General features: G+C 41.5%; 2 protein-coding genes across 6 annotated transcripts in view; one reads left to right on the top strand and one right to left on the bottom strand.

Moving 5' to 3' along the window:
• The window catches only part of OXCT1 (3-oxoacid CoA-transferase 1), a 171,800-nt gene extending 155,527 nt beyond the window's left edge, over positions 1-16,273 (bottom strand). The window contains exons 1-3 of one of the 4 annotated variants that reach the window (XM_078066683.1): positions 16,094-16,272; positions 7,841-7,949; positions 6,677-6,767 (exon numbers count right to left, since the gene is read on the bottom strand). In XM_078066683.1, the coding sequence (XP_077922809.1) occupies positions 6,677-6,767; positions 7,841-7,949; positions 16,094-16,171 (278 nt within the window). In that variant the 5' untranslated portion in view covers positions 16,172-16,272. Of the gene's footprint in view, positions 1-6,676; positions 6,768-7,840; positions 7,950-15,916; positions 16,064-16,093 lie in introns of those variants that run through there. The other 3 variants (XM_078066682.1, XM_078066684.1, XM_078066685.1) reach the window with 3 other exon arrangements.
• The window catches only part of RIMOC1 (RAB7A interacting MON1-CCZ1 complex subunit 1), a 39,268-nt gene continuing 35,658 nt past the window's right edge, over positions 16,138-19,747 (top strand). For both annotated transcript variants that reach the window (XM_036067263.2, XM_036067262.2), the window contains exon 1: positions 16,138-16,215. The gene's annotated coding sequence lies outside the window, so the exon portion shown is untranslated. The remainder of the gene's footprint in view (positions 16,216-19,747) is intronic.

The raw sequence follows: 19,747 nt of genomic DNA on the forward strand, positions 1-19,747 counted from the left end.
TCGAAGGAGCACAAGAGGAGCTTTCTGGGGTACTGGTCATGTTCCACTTAAAGAATCTGGGGGCTGGTTACATGGGTCTGCAGCCTGTAAAGATCGTTCAAACTTCAAACCTGTGATATGATCACTTTTCTGTGTTACTCTGTATTATGCTATGATAAAAGTTTTTTTAAAAGACAGAAATACAGTGATAAAGCCAGAGCACCTCCCAGAAATAGAAGCCTTCATTTATGATCTCTCCCTCCTAATCCCCCGAGTGCTCTCATGGCCTCTCCCTTATGGAGCCTGGGTCATCTACACTGTTCACTCATCCCATAGTCCTTTACTAAGTTCTTACTGCCCCCCAGGGCTAATATGTCAGGTCCTGGGCCAGGGGGAGCTCTGAGATATCAAGGGATAAACATGTAAACCTATAATTACAACAGAGGATGAGATGTGCTAAGAGGTCTGAATCAGGTGCAATGAGAACACTGAAGGTCACCCAACAGAGAGGAGAAAGAGGTCCAGAAAAGGCTTACGGAAAATGGCACTTGAACAGACTTGAAGAAAAAAGTCTTTGAGAGCAGAGTAGAGGTGTGGACACAATGAACCAAAAAGGCAGGTGGGCAGCTTTGCAAAGGTGCACAGTGGTGGGACGGGCTCCGTGCTGAGTGTAGCTGCAGTACGGACTGAAAGCAAAAGTGAGCAACAGAGGTAGAAGGCAGGCCAGCTTGTCACCTGTCACATGAGCCACACCACGAAATGAAGATTTCATCCTAAAGGATATGGGAGACCCTGTGAATAATTTTAAGTAGAAAATAACAGGGTATACAATTAATTGGAGAGGTTCAGTGACAAAAGGCCCGGGAGATCAGTTAAGAGGCTTGAAATAACCCAGATAAGCAAAGACAACGGTCTGAACTAAGGCAGGCCCAAAAGGAGTGGAGAAAAAGGGGACCAGTCAAGGGATATTTGGGGGAAAATAAATCATAGGTTTGTTGTCCATCCTAATGTAGATACAGACACAGTCCAGAATTCTGGCTTCGGCAATGGAACAGAGTGGGAGAATGGACTGGTGGTTAATTAGTCTACAGTCCCTAGTGACATCCCCTTGCTTGACCCAAGGAGGGATAAGTACGGTACCTTGTGTGACAAACCACTGACGTTTCTCCTAACAAGCTCGTCTCCCCCTTCACTTCGCTCTCCATCCCCACACTCCTCATGCCCACAAGTGCCCATCCCCACTCAACTGACTCCTACTTCCCAGAATGCATCACTGCCAAGCCTCTAATCTAGACCAGGAGGTCTAGGCACACTGAATCCCTCCAAGTAGTCCAGGTAACTGTCAACCATTTGCTAAACTTGTTTATAGTTCTAGTCTTCCAATACTGAATCTGAGAACATTTCCCACTCACCACGAGTATAGAAGGAATAGCTACATGATTTATTCTTGCTTGTTTCAAAAGAAAACTAAAGCCTAAACAAGTATTTTCAAGAATGCACTTTTGAGATATGGAGAAATATGGAGAGAATGCCCTGAAGATTAATAATATGCTTGGCCACTAGAGGGATCTTGGAAAAACCAGTTCTTCCACACACTCACACACAATGCCCTCTCTCTGTTTTTTGTCTGTTTTTTACCTACTCCTAATTAATACTTAGCTGGGCCTTCCGTTCTTCAGGTTAACAATTCCATTCTCCTAAATTCAGCTGCACCTGCAGCCTGCCCCATCCTTGCAAATCTTTAGTACAAAAGTAATGGAGTGATCTGTCACTCCTCTCTCCTACTCTACATCAACAATATTGGAAAATCCTGACTCTACCTTCAAAATCTATCCAGAATCTGAGCATTTCTCACTTCCTCCTGTGTGACCTGCACCATCTCCTGCCTAAAGACAGCAACCTTCCCTACTTCTACTCCTGCCCCCTGCAATCCACTCATAAAATGGCGGCCAAAACCGTAAGAATAAACAAAATATGCCAGATCACGTCACTGCTCTGCCCAAAATGCTGCAATGGCATTCATGCAAAAGCAGGGGTCTCTAGAGTGGCCTGCAAGGCCCCGTAAGATGAGATGCCCTTGACATCTCAGACCTCATTCCTCCCACTTCCCTTTTGCTCACTTTTCTTCTGCTGACCTCCTCCCTGTCCCGCAAACACACCAGGCATACTTCCCAGGCCCTTTGCACTGGCCTCTCCCTGTCTCTGAAACTCTTCCCCAGGTAATGCAAGGCTCACCCCTCATTTCTTTCAAGTCTCTGGTCAACCATCACCTCAATGAGTCTCTCCCTGATTGCCCGACTTTATACTGAAAACTGCCCCTCCATTTTCACATTTATGGAACATTTGTTGAATGAATTTATTGCTTGATTTCACTTTCTCCCTTCTCACTGGCTCAAAATGAAAATCACCAAGTCCTCATGCTGGATATTTTCTATTTGCCCTTGCAGATCCATTCGCCAATCTCCAGCTTGCCCTGTGCCAGGATGGCTGACTGGATAGACAGACTCCCTTGCCCTCTGGCTTCTGACCAGGTGCAAGAAGGACATCAGGATATTTATGTTACCCTGACTCCCTCCCTGGCAAGCTGCAGCACACTGGACAACCCTCTCCATAAAGCTTTCTTCCAGGTCCTGGCAGCTCCCTCATCTCATTCTTCAGGCCTAAGGCTGGCGGTAATAGCGCTCTCTGATACTAACTCCAGGGTACTTCAATACCCATATTGCTTTCCCTCAACTCTGACCATTCCTTTAAAGAGAGTCCCTTTGGCAAACTCTCTTCAGTTACCCAATATGAGAGTACTATTGATATATCCTCTGGAGCCCTGTCTAAATAGTCGTAACAATAAAATAATCCATGAAAGTGAATATAGTCCATTTGCTTTCTGTAGTCTTTAATACCTGAACCTCCCTCCAAGTATACAGGTCCATATGATAAACCAGAATGTACTTGCCCAATTCACTGACTTCAGAGATTTGTCCCATTACACACTCTTTCATGGATCTCTGTTTGGCTTTTCAACCCATTACACATTTGAACTTGGCTCTGTTTGGAGATGACCTCTCTGTATTTGTTGATCTTGGCTCTGGAAACTATGTATATTTGGCCTTTGCTTTCTTTTTGGACTAGCAACTGGCTTGGCAACCAAGCAGTGCTTAAGATGCTCAGCCCAGGCTACCCCCTGACCAGGTACAGAGTTAGTGTTTATGCCTCAAATAAGGCTGTTAGGTAGCTTATAATAAGTGTCTTTCTTGCCACATACTTTCCAACTCACGAATTCAATAAACATATATCCCTTCTTTACTGTGTATCAGACAATGATGATACAAAAATGAAAAAGGTAAAGCCCTTACAATAGGAAAAGAGAAGACAGACACAGGCCATCTTTTGCAAATGAGAAACATAACATTTCTAATAGAGAAACATGCATATTAAGGCATCTTGCAGCTCTTTGATATTAAAGGCAATTTTGATGGACTTTCAAAGAGATTATCTTGCTTGCCTTTAGGAGCCAACATTTCCCTAGCACACCTATGGAGGGAGAGATATGACCATTCTCTTATGGTACCACAACCTCAGGTTCCAAACATTTTAGTGGTAAAAGAAGTCTAAAGCCAAGAATTCAATAAAGAGATATATTTGTGTAAAGCAAAACAGTATTTCATGGAAGACATAAACGTTCCACAAATATTTGTCATGTTCTGAATCTGAAATTTCATTTTCTGAAATCTCATTAATTGGAAATTCTTGTCAAAACAAAACTCTAATCAAAATAAATTTGCAACCATTTACCAAACTGTATTTCTCTTGTTTCCTCTCATTTTAGGCATGCTTAAATCTCAGTTACAGTATATATTTACTCTGATAATATCAAGAATATCAAAAGAAAAGAACAAGCTACATTCGGATAGCACATTAACTTATGACACAGTTATATGGAACAAGTGAACACTCACTCCCTTCCATGAGCTGAGCAGAGAAGTTCAAGTACACATCCCAGGAAGTGGTTAGCCCTTCTCAGACAAAATAATCAACTCTTGGGGGAATGCTTATAATCAGACAAGATGGCCCACAGCTCTCCATTGAGACCTTCAGAGCTGCAGCAGCCTCAACTAATAATAAAGATGGCATAGCGAAGGAGCCACCCACCTTTATCTACTGGTTCAAAACCCCTGATGCAGAACCAGGAATTTTATTTAGCGTGAAAAACTGCTCACTGGGTCCAGAATTCCTACAGCTGACTAGTATAACACCACATATAGGTAATAGTACTGTAACCACAGGCACAGGAGCATATGTATGATCATATAGTACTTACAGGCTTCCACATGGAAGCTGGGCTGTCCCTAGAGTTGTTTAAATTCCCACCTTCAAGAACTGTAATCTAAAATAATCGTGTCATGAGGAAATGAGTGTGATTAATATAACACATCTATGCTTCCCTTACTTCTGATTTAATTGGTTGATATATAGTTTACTGTAAAACTTTTGGTCCTTACAGGCTGTAATTCACATGTCAAAGTCTTCTAAAAAATCAGTGAAATGCATATTTTCAATTTTCCCTACTTTCCTAATCAATCCATATCAAAGTCCTGATTCATCTGAGTGATCCTAAGGGGGAATGTTTATCTCATCAAGACTAACAGTTAAGGGGCGCCTGGGTGGCTCAGTCAGTTAAGCGGCTGCCTTCGGCTCAGATCATGATCCCAGGGTCCTGCGATGGAGCCCCACATCAGGCTCCTTGCTCAGCGGGGAGCCTGCTTCTCCCTCTCCCTCTGCCTGCCACTTTGCCTACTTGTGAGTGCGCTCTCTCTCTGTCAAATAAATAAATAATCTTAAAAAATAAAAAATAAATTAAATAATATTTAAAAAAATAAAAAAGACTAACAGTTAATACTCCACACCAAGATAAGTGGTACCTCATGGCAACAGGTCTCACTGGTAACTAAAAACAAAACAAACACAGATCAAGAGCCCTGAGCTTTGGGAAGTCTTCCAATTCAGTTAGATCCTTCCATAAACAGCCTTTTCTAAACGAGAAAGCAGTTATTACTTCTTTTTTTAAAAAGATTTTATTTATTTATTTAGAGGAGAAGGGCAGAGGAAGAGGGATACACAGACTCCTGAGCATGGAGCCGACGAGGGGCTCTATCCCAGGACCCTGAGATCATGACCTGAGCTGAAATCAGGAGTTGGATGCTTAATTGACTAAGCCACCCATGTGCCCCAAGAAAGTAGTTATTACTTCTAAGTTCTCTCCATTTACTCAACAATCCAAACCATCTTTGTTTCTCCAACAAAGCAGTGCTAAGTTTTCCTCATTTATCTGACTCTAATGGCCAAAACAAAGCTGTCATTCCTGTAGATCTCTGGGATTAAACCCACCTAATTAAGAGAATCAACTGCCAATGAGGGTGTGCAAAGTGCTTTCTTTGTGTTCAATGATGGTTATCAGTATTTACTCTGTACCAAGAATTTACATTGATTTATACACCATCCCTTGTTAGCACTGAGCTATCTGGAAAACCCAACAAAGTACTGACAGTCAAAAGTATTTTTAATAAATACAAAGTAAGCTCAAATAGCACGAGATGCATTTAAGAAATATCAAGTGATCATGAACAAGTTACTTCTCTATTTACGTATGAGTTTCCTCTGTTAAATGAGGTAACTGGAACAGATGATCTCTACAATCCCATCCAGCTCCAGCACTGGTGGGGAAGAAAAAACTACTGTAAGCAAAAGGATCAGTCTGTAATATATACTGGAGAAGGACTACAATTCGGTATACAAAGAAAGACTAGAAGTCTCCAAAGGAACTCACAAAGGGGCAAGATCAATGAAGGCTAGAGAAGTTCTATAATTGGATAAGGCTTCTTTGAGGATGTGGAACTAAAATCTTAAAAAAAAAAATAGATTTTTTTTCTTCATAACAAAATATATTTTAATGTGCAGGTCATTATTAAAGTGTTATGGCTATTGTTGACTATTTTGATATGAGATCCTACTGTCTTAAGTGCTGGCTGCATATCCTCCTCCTTCTACCAAGACCAGCAACATTTTTAATGGTTAGTGACCTCCTTATATATCATCTAGAATACGGCATAACCGAAAGAGAAGACTTGAAACAGATTTAAAACTGTTGGAGGGGCGCCTGGGTGGCTCAGTCCCTAAGCATCTGCCTTCGGCTCAGGTCGTGGTCCCAGAGTCCTGGGATCGAGCCCCGCATCTGACTCCGTGCTCGGCGGGGAGCCTGCTTCTCCCTCTCCCACTCCCTCTGCTTGTGTTCCCTCTCTCGCTGTGTCTTTCTCTGTCAAATGGATAGATAAAATCTTAAAAAAAAAAAAAAAACTGTTTGAGATCTTCCTCTATACATAATGATCTACAATAACATAAAGGGACATCTCTAAATTATAAAATGCAAGATTCAATTTGAAAATCTGTATTTTAACAATGCATTTGGAATTTAGAAAAATAAAAGCACGTCGGATTAAGATATAAATCTATGCAAGTCTGCTTTACTTATGATTATGAAGGATGGTACCAAAAATATTTGAAGAAATGTAACCTCCAACTCTTGAGCTTGTTGAAAACTATCTTGTGATACTTGAGCATATTTTTCATTTTATTCATAAACTTTTTATAATTATAGAGAACTGTCATTTCTTTCAAGCCACTTGTTTTCAAAATGCACACTTACCCTGCATTGTTGCTGACTGCAGTCAGCCCTTTTACTCCAGTCTTCAGTAAGGCTCCTATAAGATTCTCTGGAATTCCACATAACCCAAAACCTATTAAGTGAAAAAGACAATTTGTGAAAATGGTAATCTCTCAGGGAAATATATGTTATCCTTTTCCATAAAAAAAATGCAAAACATGTTATTAGATCTATTAAGCAAAATATACAGATATATCTCAGCAACTCGGGAAGTGGCTACATAGCTATACCCAAATGTTTTGCACCATTAGATAGCACCAGACATAACCGTCAAACCTTCGAATCATAAGAATAAAGCCGAGTGCAACCAGTTAATATTAGCTGTACATCACACACCTTGCACTTAACTGCACATCTATTACTGTCCAACTTTATAATTCAAACTTTATACAGTTACTTTTTCAAGCATGTTTGTTTTATATGCCTGAGTACATTTTGCAGAACCGGAAGCCTAGACCAATGACTTTTATTTCTTTATAACTTCCGCAATTTGTCAAATAGTATTGGGTTTAAAATGGACATTCAATGACTGGTCAGTTGAATGGATGAATGAATGAACAGCAGCCCTAAAAACAAGCCTAGATTCCTGTGACCAAGGCCTAGAAATAAGAAAAAATAAGAATAAATAAAAATTATAAGAATCAGGCAGTGAGTTTAATGAGTGTGAGACAATGATTCTAAAAGACATTCCAAACAAGGTGCAGCAATGAACCCAGAGGCTTCAACAACAGAGAGATGCGTCTATGCTTTTTACCTCCTAAAATGAGGAATGACAAAAGGAATAGCTAGGTAGCTGATGAGAGCAATGCAAATGTTTTAGTTAACCAGAATTCCCAAGGATCTAGGAATGTTTTCAAAGCTACTAATAAGACATCACCATTTAAAACTTCAGCTTTTCAAAATAATAGAAAAAGAAACACAAAGGGAAAAAGTGAAACATTAAGTGCTAAACCCTGCTAAATTTTCAAGATGAGGACACTAATAAAATCATTACACAATGAAATAATTACATAATATGCAATAAATGACTAAAAATAAAATAAGTGGCATTTCTGATCTCCACAGCTTTGCCACTGTGATTTCCCTGCTTTGCTAAAAACATAAGGATGTTACCATCACCAAAAGGAAAACAATACTATTACTCACCACCAACCAGTATTGTTGCACCATCAGGGATGTCTTTTACAGCTTCCACTGGATCTGTATAAAATTTGGTATGGCGACGTGTGCTGGTTGAAAAGTAGCAAACACATCCCTAAAACATTTTTAAAAATTTTTAAGTGAATTATCATTTGGAGATACATCTTTATTTTGCATGTATACCAATGTATTCACTTTTCATACATACAAGGATAATTTCACTCTCTGCTCTTTGAAACAGAGTGGGGCCATAAGTAATTCATCTTAAGAGTAGGAAGGACATACTCTATCCATAGATTATCACCAGAATTCCCTTGTGATCATGATGGATATCTTCCATTGTATAAAGGAAAACTCTGTGTCATTTGTGGCCACCCAAAAGATTGAAAGTAGATAGCTCATACACTGGGACTCAAACTCACAATAATGATGCCATCAAGCATCAGTTTCTGATAGTGAGCTAACCTTACATTCAGTCAACAAATATTCACTGAGAATGTACTATGTGCCAACTATTCTGGTGTTTACTCCCATCTAGTAAATATTAAGACATGACTGCCACTCTGCGGGAAATCAGGTATGGTGTCACCAGTATACAAATACATAGTTGGGCCCCTGACCCAATCTTACATCAGTGAACGCCTCCTAAGGGAACAAGTAAGGAACAGTACACAAAAGACCCATCCCCCTAAGGGGCTTGGAGTTTATAGATGCTGAGAAAAATAGCAAACTATTATCTGTAAGGAAGGCATGGCTAGTCTTACCACAGTGACCTATTTGGTGCAAAACAGGTTATCTAGTGAACATTCATCATCAGTTTTAAACAGTTTCCCTCTTTAAACTTCATCCACAATATGGATAGGAGAAAATCAGAGCTGACTATGTTGTAATCATTCATAATAAATATCACCTCTCTTTATTCTTATTATATATTCAACCTAAAAAGGGAGGGAGAAAAGAGAAAGGCTCCTGACTCCTCATATGCTGCCACCTTAAGAAGTTCATAAATGTGGGCCTCCTGGGTGGTTCAGTCGTTAAGTGTCTGCCTTCAGCTCAGGTCATGATCCCGGGGTCCTGGGATCGAGCCCCACGTTGGGCTCTCTGCTCAGCGGGAAGCCTGCTTCTCCCTCTCCCACTCCCCCTGCTTATGTTCTCTCTCTCACTGTCTCGTTCTCTGTCAAATAAATAAATAAAGTCTAAAAAAAAAAAAAGAAGTTCATAAATGTAAGCTCATACATGCTGCCTTATTGGTCTTTGACAGACATCCTATGGGGTCAAGGTAAAGCATTAATGAGTTTCTAGCATTCTTTTCTTCCTCTATAAACTTCTTTCATTGAAAGTGTCAAATAGTACAAAAGTTTATTTCCTTTAAGAGAATACTGAAAGTCAAATGAGATATGCAGAAGTAGAGGTTACCCAGATGACTTTTGTCCCTTTAAATTCAACCCTGGTTCAGGTCTGGTGAAGAGAGGGGTCTATCCTAGCACACCACTGGGAAATACGTGGAGGCAAAGCTAACAAAGAATGAGCTCGAGCTGCAGAGAGCTTACTTCTCTGTCCTATCCCCAGCAGCGAGGATTTACTGGATTTTGTTTAAACATGTATGTATACACACAAATATATTTTTTTTAAATCTTGGAAATTAAAAGTTTGATAGCCTCAAAAGAGGACAAAAGATGAATCATAAAATAAAGTTGAGGATATCTGCTCGAATACAGAAAAAAGAAAAATACAGATACTCTAATCCAACCAATTCATTTCACAGATCAAGTTTCTGAAGCTGAACAAGATCTCGTAATGTACCCAACATTGTGTTACAGCAAAACCAGATCCCAGGTTTTAGCCTTCATCACAGCATCCTTCTACCACAAGCTATTCCTCTCTGTGACTTTTAAAAGCCCACAGTCTTATTCTACTTCAATTTCATTATTTACAGGTAACAAATCCTTACGAGTGACCTATTTTTTAATAAAGAACTCTATTGTTGTTATCTTTTCTAAAGAGTGAAGGAGAAGTCATTGCTCTGTACACCTTAAACTGATACAGTACTGTTTTGTCAATTATAACTCAAAATTGGAAAAAAGTCAAAGATGCAAAAACATGCAATAAATACACAAATGTTAATCTCTATCTCTTACCAAATAAAAAGGGGTGAAAAGTCAGGGCCTCAGCAGGAGGAAGAAAATAAAAGAACTCATCTACACCTAAGTAGTCAGGGGGTAAAGTCACTCTGAACTACTTATACGTAGACTGAGAAACATGAATCCTATAGAGAGGAAATCAAGAGAAAACTCATTTCTCCTACAGATCCAGGACACTTTTCAGATTCACAAGGGGAAACAAAAGTATATAAGCATAGACTTGTCAGGAATTCTGTCGTTTCAGTTGATAGTGTCTTCATTACAAACAGAAATTATTGAAATGCTTGCCCCACACCTTAAAAAATATACCTCAGAAGGGGGCTCTTGGGTGGCTCAGTTCGTTGAGCATGTGACTCTTGTTTCAGTTCGGGTCATGATCTCAGGGTTAGGGTTAGGTGAGATCAAGCCCCACATCGGGCTCTGCACTCAGTGCAGAGTCTCCTTGTCCCTTCTCCCTCTACTCTTTCCCCGACTTGCTCACTCTCTCTCTCAAATAAATAAAATCTTTAAAAAAAATACTTCAGAAGCATTTTAGAAAAGACTCAAGTGTTTCATATTTATCTAGATAATCAAAAGCTAAAAGAAATGAGTGAAATGTTTGCAGGCAATGTGAGAATGGTTCGAGATAATGAAGAATTTACACCCAACTTTTTTTTTTTCATTTTTCCACACATTCAGTTAATATTTGTTGACCTTTGATATCTATTTGTTATATTGACATTTGATATCTATTTGCTAAGAAGTCAATAGTGTGACATAATGGGCCACACTCCAGTAATCTCTGGGTCAAAATACCTTTGTTTCAAATTCCAGTTTAGCCACAATTGCGAGAAACAGAGAAAATTGCAAAATCTGACTGTAAGAGATGTTGATTTTAAGTTTACAAAAGGATGACAGTTGTTTCTTAAGGATGTAGTAAGGATTAAGTAATGGTGTATCAGACCCTGTGCTTATACGCTTCCTTTGGGCAATGTAACCCTCTCTCCATTCCCCACCAGGGCAGTAAGATTAACTTGCCATTGACTGGGCTTTAGTTTTCACATTTAACCTCCCCGCTCTACCTTACCTATACACACAGGCATGTATTACTGATTCTACAAAGAATTTTTTTTAGCATGACCTATGCTCTAGCAAATTAATCCATGCCGTCCTTGTTGAGGGTTTTGAAAAGTGGGTTCCAGCTTTAAGATTACTTTAACATGTTTATTTTGTTTGTAGTCAAGCTTACCATTCTAAGTATTCACAGATTACTGGGCATCTGGCTGTACGAATGCAGGTAGTGAGGCAAAGAGGAAGGAGAATGTCTGAAGCCAGTTGCACCAGAATGTTTCCTGTGGGTCTTTAGGGCTTAGAGCCTCGGACGCAGCACCCCAGAGAAAGCCTCTCGGTTTGTTTACTGAACAGGCTTCCTCTCTGCCCACATTCTCTCCCATTCTCCCAGCCTCTGGGAGTCAAGGAGCATCCCTGCTGACATCCTGTAAGACTGAGCAGGGGAGGTGTCTTTTTTCTGTAAATAACTGAATTCAAACTGAAGCTCTACACTGCTCATAAATTGACTTTTACCTTCTAAAATGCTAAAACAATGAGGTGAAAAGATTCAAGCACCATCTGCTACACAAATAAATAAATAGCCTTCAAGTCTGCAGAGTCCTCCTTTACATCTGGGTAACATATTTCATTTTGTTTTCCACTCTCCAGCCTTCTGCAAAATTCCATTTTATGGCGCCCCTAGTTTCTGCTATTACTATTGGAGGAAGGAAATAATAATGACTATATTGCAAAACAACAGTCAAGGTCCTGAAGGGTAAGAAATAATCAAAATTCTTATATTGCCATATTTTTCTATTTAATCTATTTCTCCTTTTAAAATTCTCCCCCTCTTCACCCTTTGTCCTCTAGTTAAATTCTTACATTTAGAATTTGAGGTCTGATTCCACTCTTGAGCCTAAATTTTATCTGATAATTTCCCAATTCAGAATCTCCTTCCTTATTTTTTTATTTTTATTTTTTTTTAAGATTTTATTTATTTATTTGACAGAGAGAGAGACAGCGAGAGAGGGAACACAAGCAGGGGGAGTGGGAGAGAGAGAAGCAGAGCAGAGAGCCCGATGCGGGGCTCGACCCCAGGACCCCCGGACCATGACCTGAGCCGAAGGCAGACACTCAATGACTGAGCCACCCAGGCACTCCTGGAATCTCCTTCCTTTCTAACCACTTCTACCATTCTTTCTTTTGCCTAAATTTCTCTTTTTCTTGTCATTCAGTACTCCAGAACTTTGCCAAAAAATGCACTTCATTTTGAAGGTCTTTCAGGGAAAATCCATATAGCATACTGCTTTTTTATTTTTAAATTAATCTTATCTTAATGATATGGAACTGTACACCCAGGTGTTATTTACCGTGTTACCTTGCAGTTAAAAAAATCAGGACACAGGAAGACTGATACTGCCCACCTCAGTACCAAAGTTTGATAAACAGAAGTGGAAAGGAGAAGCCATATGGAGAGAGATGAAGAGGACCCTGTTGGAAGGAAAAGGCAATAATATGCAGGTGGATACACACACATACACACTTGGCAAGGAGAATATGGCATCAGCGCTAAGTGGAGGTGGTGATATGTGTCGTACTGTTTACCAATGTCAATGGTAAATTGACAGTACAGTATCTATCAAAAGTGGAATGTTCACCTTAAAGCAAACACTACCAGTTATGCACTTATGACACGAATAAATAAATCACAAGGATCCTACAGTGAGTTACCGACACTAGGCCAATTCTCTAAAGTAGTGGCATACTGTTTTTGAGGGAACATACATGTTCCTTTTATTCCAACAATGGAGTGATGCCCAGTACTTTATGGAGCACAGATGAAGGAATGATGCATTCTGCCTGTGTATCAGAAAGCTTGAGGAGTTTGCCAAGAGTTAAAATACGAATGAGGATGGGGAACCCAGAAAGAGAAGCATGAATAAAGGTACAGAGATGTGAAAAGGCTCATTGTGCTCAGGGACATGCAGGACCGGGTCTGATGGAGAGAAGCTCGTGAAGACTGGGCTGAAAAGGGAGACTGGGGCAGGCCTTAAGGACCACACTGAGGTTTTGACTTCTTCCTTCAATGAGGAAGGGACAGCAAAGCTTTTGAAACAGAGATGTCACAACTCATATGAAAGACTGAAACAGGAAAGTGGCAGAGGAAATCATTCTTTCATTCACCCATCCATTTGTTCAAAAATATCCATTTTGTATAAAATATACTAAATACTGGAATACAGAGTTAAGACAAACAAAAAACCACTCAAGCATAGTCCCTGCGCTGATAAAACTTGCAAACTAGCAAGGGTAATAGTCATTAAATAATTACAAAAATTTAAATACAAATGTTAATATCTCATAGGGAGCTATAAGGAAGAAATAGATAGCTGCTGGGAGAGAGTGCCAAGGACAACCCCAAGGAAATTTCAGGAAAAGATGCATACATGACACTGGTTATCCACTGGAGGTGGAGGGAAGAGGAGACGAAAGAAGGGGTCCAAGATTTCACTGGCAGGATATGGGTGCTATTAGCCATAATGAAAACAAAAACAAAACAAGGGAGGAAACAACAACTTTATGGCTGGTTCGCTGTGGGTCAGAAAGAGCTTGAAGCATCATCCAGGGGGACTGGACCAGTAAGTTATACCAGGGGAAAATGGAATTGGCAAGAGATCTGGGAAAAAACAGGTTCAAGGAAGAAAGGTAGGTAAAGTGTTAATGGTAGTTTCAGGATCTTTTTCCAGTAATAATTTTCCAAAGTGAACGGAGAATAGTATTAAATGCTCCTTCTGAAACAGTAATGGAGGAAGAATGATAACTTCGGATGGTGTATTCAAATCTAAGTTCATGCCAATGGCTCTGAAATGTAGTTCTCAGACTGGCAGCATTAACATCACCTGGGAACTCATTTACGTAAAGCATGGGGCCCCACACAGGACCTACTAAATCAAAAACTCTGGAGGTGGACCCAGAAACCAGTTTGCTAAAGCCTCCAGGTAATTCTGAGGCTCATTAAAGTTTGAGAGACTTAACTAACACACCCACACCCACACACACCTCATCTCATTTTGGCTGCTGGTTATGCTTAGCAGAAAAGTTCTCAAGATTACTACCTCTGTTTGTCCACAGGGTTCTTTCATCCATGTATTAAACATGTCTGTACTATGCCTAATAGTGTGTAATGTTGAGAGGGATGGAGAATAAAGCATACAAGATTGTCCTTGACAACCAGAAACTTGAATCTTGTTAAGAAGTCATTTTAGGGGCACCTGGGTGGCTCAGTTGGTTAAGTGTCTGACTTCGGCTCAAATCACGATCGATCTCTGAGATAGAGCCCTGGGTTGGGCTCCACGCAGTGGGGATTCCACTTGTCCCTCTCCCTCTGCCTTTCTCCCTGCTCGAGCTAGCGCTCTCTAATAAAATCTTAAAAAAAAAAAGAAAAAGTAGTCAATGGATGCATTTGAAAAGTTAAACAAGCACACAAGTGTTCCAGTGTAAGGCAAGTCAGATGAGAATCTAAGGACTAAATAAGCAGTAGGAGCGCCAAGTGCCAAGCATGAAGAAACCCCTGGAAGCAGGCATTGGACCTATGATAACTAAACCTCAAAGAGGGAAAGTTTGAAGCTTGATAGGAACTTTCAGCGAGGCACAGGGAAACCTCTGCCACCTAAGAGGTTTGCTGGGCTTCTGAAGCAGTTTAACGCCATGGGAAAGTGAGTAAATTACACTGAGGCAAATAGGTAACTGCCAATGTTTTTGACCTGGGCCCAAGGGTACGGGAGTGTCCTAGTCTGCATGTTTCAGCACCCGCAGCAGTGTGACTGAAGGTCACTCAAGTGCCCTTTTAATAATGCTTTATATATCCAAAGCTATCAGCAATTACCAAAATGCTTCCTAAGAGGCATTTATGAATAAAATGTTCTAGTTCTAAATCATCCCCTAGCATTTACCTAAGGGGCTTCTCAGAGATTGCATGCGGGAAAGAGAGCAATGGGGCGCGGCAGTTCTCTGTTGAGTACACACCTCGTGCAAGATATGCTTTCAAGCTCAAAACTATTATTTAATGCGCTACTAAGTACAAACATTGCTTTGTTTTTCCCTAGCAAGGAAGGAAGAGGCTCCCGCGGTTACGATGGTAGCCAAAGTAAACCGCCCTCCAGGACCCAGCACTCTCGGCCTGTACTGGCCTCCGAGGGCTCCCGACAGGAACCCCACCTGAGCGTGGCCGTATAGGTAGGGACAGAACCCAGCAAAAAAGAATAAAGAAGACAAGAGAAGAGAAGAGAGAAAAGCTTATCAACCCACAATCGCGGCGAAAAGTGCCTCGGAATACCACTTGGTGGAGAGCAGGCAGTAAGGGAGGCACAAGGTTTTCTAAGAGTTTGAAAATGGAAATCCTCCAACCCGGATGCCTGCGCCTCAAGAGCGCGAGCGAGCCACGGCCGGAGCAGCACAGGTTTCTCCGTCAGACGGGGAAGATGACCAGGCGAGCGCTCCAGTCCGGGTTCCCCTTCCCACCGCCACGGTGCGACGCGGCCAAATAAGGGAGGACAGGGAGGGCACGGCATACCACCCCGGCGACGCCCAGCATCCGCCCCCTCCACGGCCAACTCGCGCGGACCGGTGGCTAACCTGCCCCGAAATCCCCAACGCAAAGTGCAAACCTGTCCCCTGCTGCCGTCACCCCTACCCGTCCCTCGACCGGCGCGCCCTCCCGAGAGGCTGCTCGCCAGGCGGAGATGCCAGCCGGGAGGACGCGTGCCCCGGAGGACGCGAGCGAGCCCTGAAGGGCGCGGCGGCGGCGCTGCCAGACGCCCTCCTGCCCCGTTTCAGCTTCTCTCCGCGTGCTTCTACACCCGCTCTCGCCCGGCCGGGGGAAGCGGCTGCAGAACCGCGCAAAAGTAGTCACCCGAAGGAGCAGCGAGGCAAGACAGGCGTCACCGCGTCTCGGTGCCCCGGAGACGGCGCCACGGACGCTAACTCGTAGGTTGGAGCGGGCGGGTGCAGGCAGGGGAGAGGACGCGGGCACCACGTGGGGTTTCGTCTGCGTTCTGCCGCTGCGTGGCCTTCTTCACTGGCACGTTACCTTGGACCAGACGCCCCGGGTGAGGCGGGCGGAGGCGCAGAGCGGGGGCCAGGCGGAGAGGAGTTTGAGAGCCGCCATGTTCCGGGCCGGGCGTGGAGGAGACAACGCGCTGAGGCGCGCGCGTGAGTGTATAGGGGCGCTGCCGGGCCGTAGCGGCGTCAACGCGAAGGGAGGGAAGGCAAGGCGCTCGAGGGGCGGGTTGGAGGCTCGACCGCCCGTCGATGACGTCCTCCCCTCGCTCGCCCACTGAGGCTGCAGGTTTGGAGAGACGCGAGGCTGGGAGGGGCCCGGCCGGTAGCGTAAGCCGGGTGCAGCTGGAGCGTATGGCGGGGGAAGCTCCCCAGCCCCGTGGCGGCGGAGTCTTTCCCCGCGCCCGCGCGTTCCAGGCAGGTGCGTCGGCACGCACTTGCAAAGCACGCAAGGAAATTAAATGAGACCTTAGCTCCCTTAGCAAGTACACCTAATGCAATGAACAATCACAGCATTTGCCCTTTTACTGTATTCTTTTAGCTCTTTTTCCCTGATGAATATTATTTTAATCAAAATCAATGAGGGAATAGGATACCAAGTTAGACTATCCAATTACCTTAGGAGAAATTAGTAATGCTCTGAATTTTCAACACATCTTAAGAAGTTGGAAAGAGGTGAAACTCGGGTATTAGAACTTAAGTCCCATTACTAGTCCTAATACAGCAGCTATCTATTGTACTGTAGCTTACAGAATGTGAAAAAGCTAACATTCACAGTTGGGTCTGCTTTTCCACTTTCGCCCTTCCAGAGGGCATATGAAATGGAAAACAACTTTGTCTAACTGTGGTCATATGACTCACTCTTCTTGGCTGGTCTCACTCTGTTGCTTCTGGCTAAATTAAAGACACATATTTCAAGTCTTGTACTCTGTGTGACTCTAATTCTTGTGAGAAAAAAATCAGCCTCACTACTCTATGGTCAAGACACTACTGTTTTTTGGGTAGTTCACTGGCTGTGTTTTATACTTTTTAGATAAAATAGGAATAACTTGAACAAATTACGGAAAAGTTCTGTACAGATTTCCCTCCTGGTTCCACAAAGCCATTTCAATTCTAGTCTGTGTAAAAAACCTATTTTTTTGAATATCTGAATTTTTCTGAACTAATAAGAATAGTCCCCCCTTGCTTTGAAGGACAGTTTTTGACAAATATATTCTGGAAACTTTTCTTTCTGTAATCGTGTACAGCTTAATTTACCCATTCTTAAAAATTGGAAGAATTGAATTGAATTCAAATCTTTTAAACAAAAGGTCTGATTCCAGAGATGCAATAAGGAAAGTTTATTTTGTATTATGTCATTTTATGTATGTGTATATATATGTATCTCATGTGTTATGTTATTTATGTACATATATACATTCATTTGTGTGTGTATATATATTTATATCTCCTCTCTATCAATTGAGTATAGATAATTTGTCAAAATTAGATTGTAAATTGTCATTCTCTGCTTGAGGGATTTTTGTTTAAATTATCCTAAGATACTATTTATTAGCATATACTATTTATTAGCATCATGTCTCATTACTCATTAAGACATCCTGCCCTCAGATGGAGTATTTACTCCTCCAAGCTGTTAAACAGGGGCGGGGCATCTGAAGACTTGTTTTTCAAAAGTTGTTTGACTGGCATAACTAGTAATAGGAATTTTTTTTTTTTAAAGATTTTATTTATTAGAGAGAGAGAGAGAGAGCACAAGCAGGGGAATGGAGAAGCAGGCTCCCCACTGAGCAAGGAACCAGATGCCGGGCTTGATCCCAGGACCCTGGGATCATGACTTGAGCCGAAGGCAGACGCTTAACCGACTGAGCCACCCGGGCTCCCCAGTAACAGGAATTTTTAACTAGGTCATTTGAGTCAATTAAAAAAAAAGTATGCATGCTTCATTGCATACAATGGTTTGTTAATATATGGAAAAAAAATCCCTTCAGACAAATAATTTTCCTCCAGTGGATTTGAAAGACATAAATTTGAAATTTTACATAAATCTGTAAATGTATTGTTTTATAATGCAAATCATCTCCTAATTTACTTTTATGTGTTATTTTCATAGATTCTTTGAAGCAGTGCCTTGTATTAACTAATGTGCATTTAATATTCAATGGATAAAAAGTGAATTAAATTTTACTCACAATGTAGGGGAAGAAAAAGTAAAATAAATACATAAGATGTTTGGAGAGAGGGGCGCCTGGGTGGCTCAGTCGTTAAGCGTCTGCCTTCAGCTCATGATCCCAGGGTCCTGCTCAGCGGGAAGCCTGCTTCTCCCTCTCCCACTCCCTCCCCCTCTGCTTGTGTTCCCTCTTTCACTGTGTCTCTATCTGTCAAATAAATAAATAAAAATCTTAAAAAAAAAAAATGTTTGGAGAGGGTTCAACTCCAGGAATGAAAATGAACATTACTACATTAAGGTGCTAAAGAAACTTAAAGGAGCAAAACACACCAGAGCGATTTTGTATGCATTCAATTCTGATTGTGTTACTTCTGCTTAAAACCCCTCAGTGATTTTCCCCACTGCCTGTAAGATCCAAAGTTTAAGGTTCCTACCCTGGCATAGAAGGGGATCATCTCCTCTGGTTTTTCTTCCTCCTGCATTATTTCCTTTATATTTCGAGCTATTCAGCACTTGCCTCTTAACTTCCACAGGATGAATTCACACCACAGACATTGGTAGCAAATGGTAAAGAACATGGACTGTGTGTGTAGCTAGGCTGCCTGGGTTCAGATATCGGCTCTGCTATTCTCTAACTGGGGTGGGGGGGGGTCCCCGTGGTTAAGAGTTTGAAAAGAGCCTCAGAATGCAAGATGTAGGGTCATGTCCAGACCAGTGTCTGTTTGCAGTATTCAGGTGCTAGAAGATTAAACTTGTGAACTTATCTATTTTTCAGATGCTTTCTATATTTTCATAAACTGGAAAACATCAGGCAGGATTTAAACCCTGGACTATATGGTATTAAAGACTGCTTTAATCTTTACACCTCCGTCTTTTATGAGATGTCTTTGCAGCTGACCCTAACACCCACGTTTCCCTCATTCTGCCCAAGTACCCAACTTCAGTTTCAGTTTCTCTCTCTTATCTGTTTGATTGCAGTCACTTCCTAGATAAACTTCTTTTCTCTCTCAGAGTTAACCACCTCTTAAATGATCATTTCCAATACAGCTTCAGTCTTCTCACACACTCTCCTGAACTTTTCAGGAATCCTCATAGGCTACAAGATTAAAGTTCAACATCCATTTGTAGCCAAGATCTCTCTAATCTAGGCTCAGCAAACCATATAACCTTAACAGCTTTATAGAAGTACTTCAGAGGTTCCACGAACATTATATTTTGAAATTAAATCGAAAATTATTTTCCAGCTATTCTATCAATCCTAACAAAGCAGTAGCATGTACACTTAGTTGTGATGTATCTCTGATTTCAACATCCTAAAGCTTACCAGATTGCAATTGGGAGGCAAACCTTAGAATAAAGTCTATCCTCTCGATGCCTATGCTTGAACTTAAAATATTAGTCAGTGATAACGAAGGCTGAGGCTCTGTACTTATCTTTTTATCATTTTCACTTCTGCATGTTGACACATAATTTTGTATAGATGTATAATACTTGTATGCCCTGCTCAGACAAATC

The sequence above is a fragment of the Halichoerus grypus genome, chromosome 2 (genome assembly GCF_964656455.1).
Source record: "Halichoerus grypus chromosome 2, mHalGry1.hap1.1, whole genome shotgun sequence".
Lineage (NCBI taxonomy): Eukaryota > Metazoa > Chordata > Mammalia > Carnivora > Phocidae > Halichoerus > Halichoerus grypus.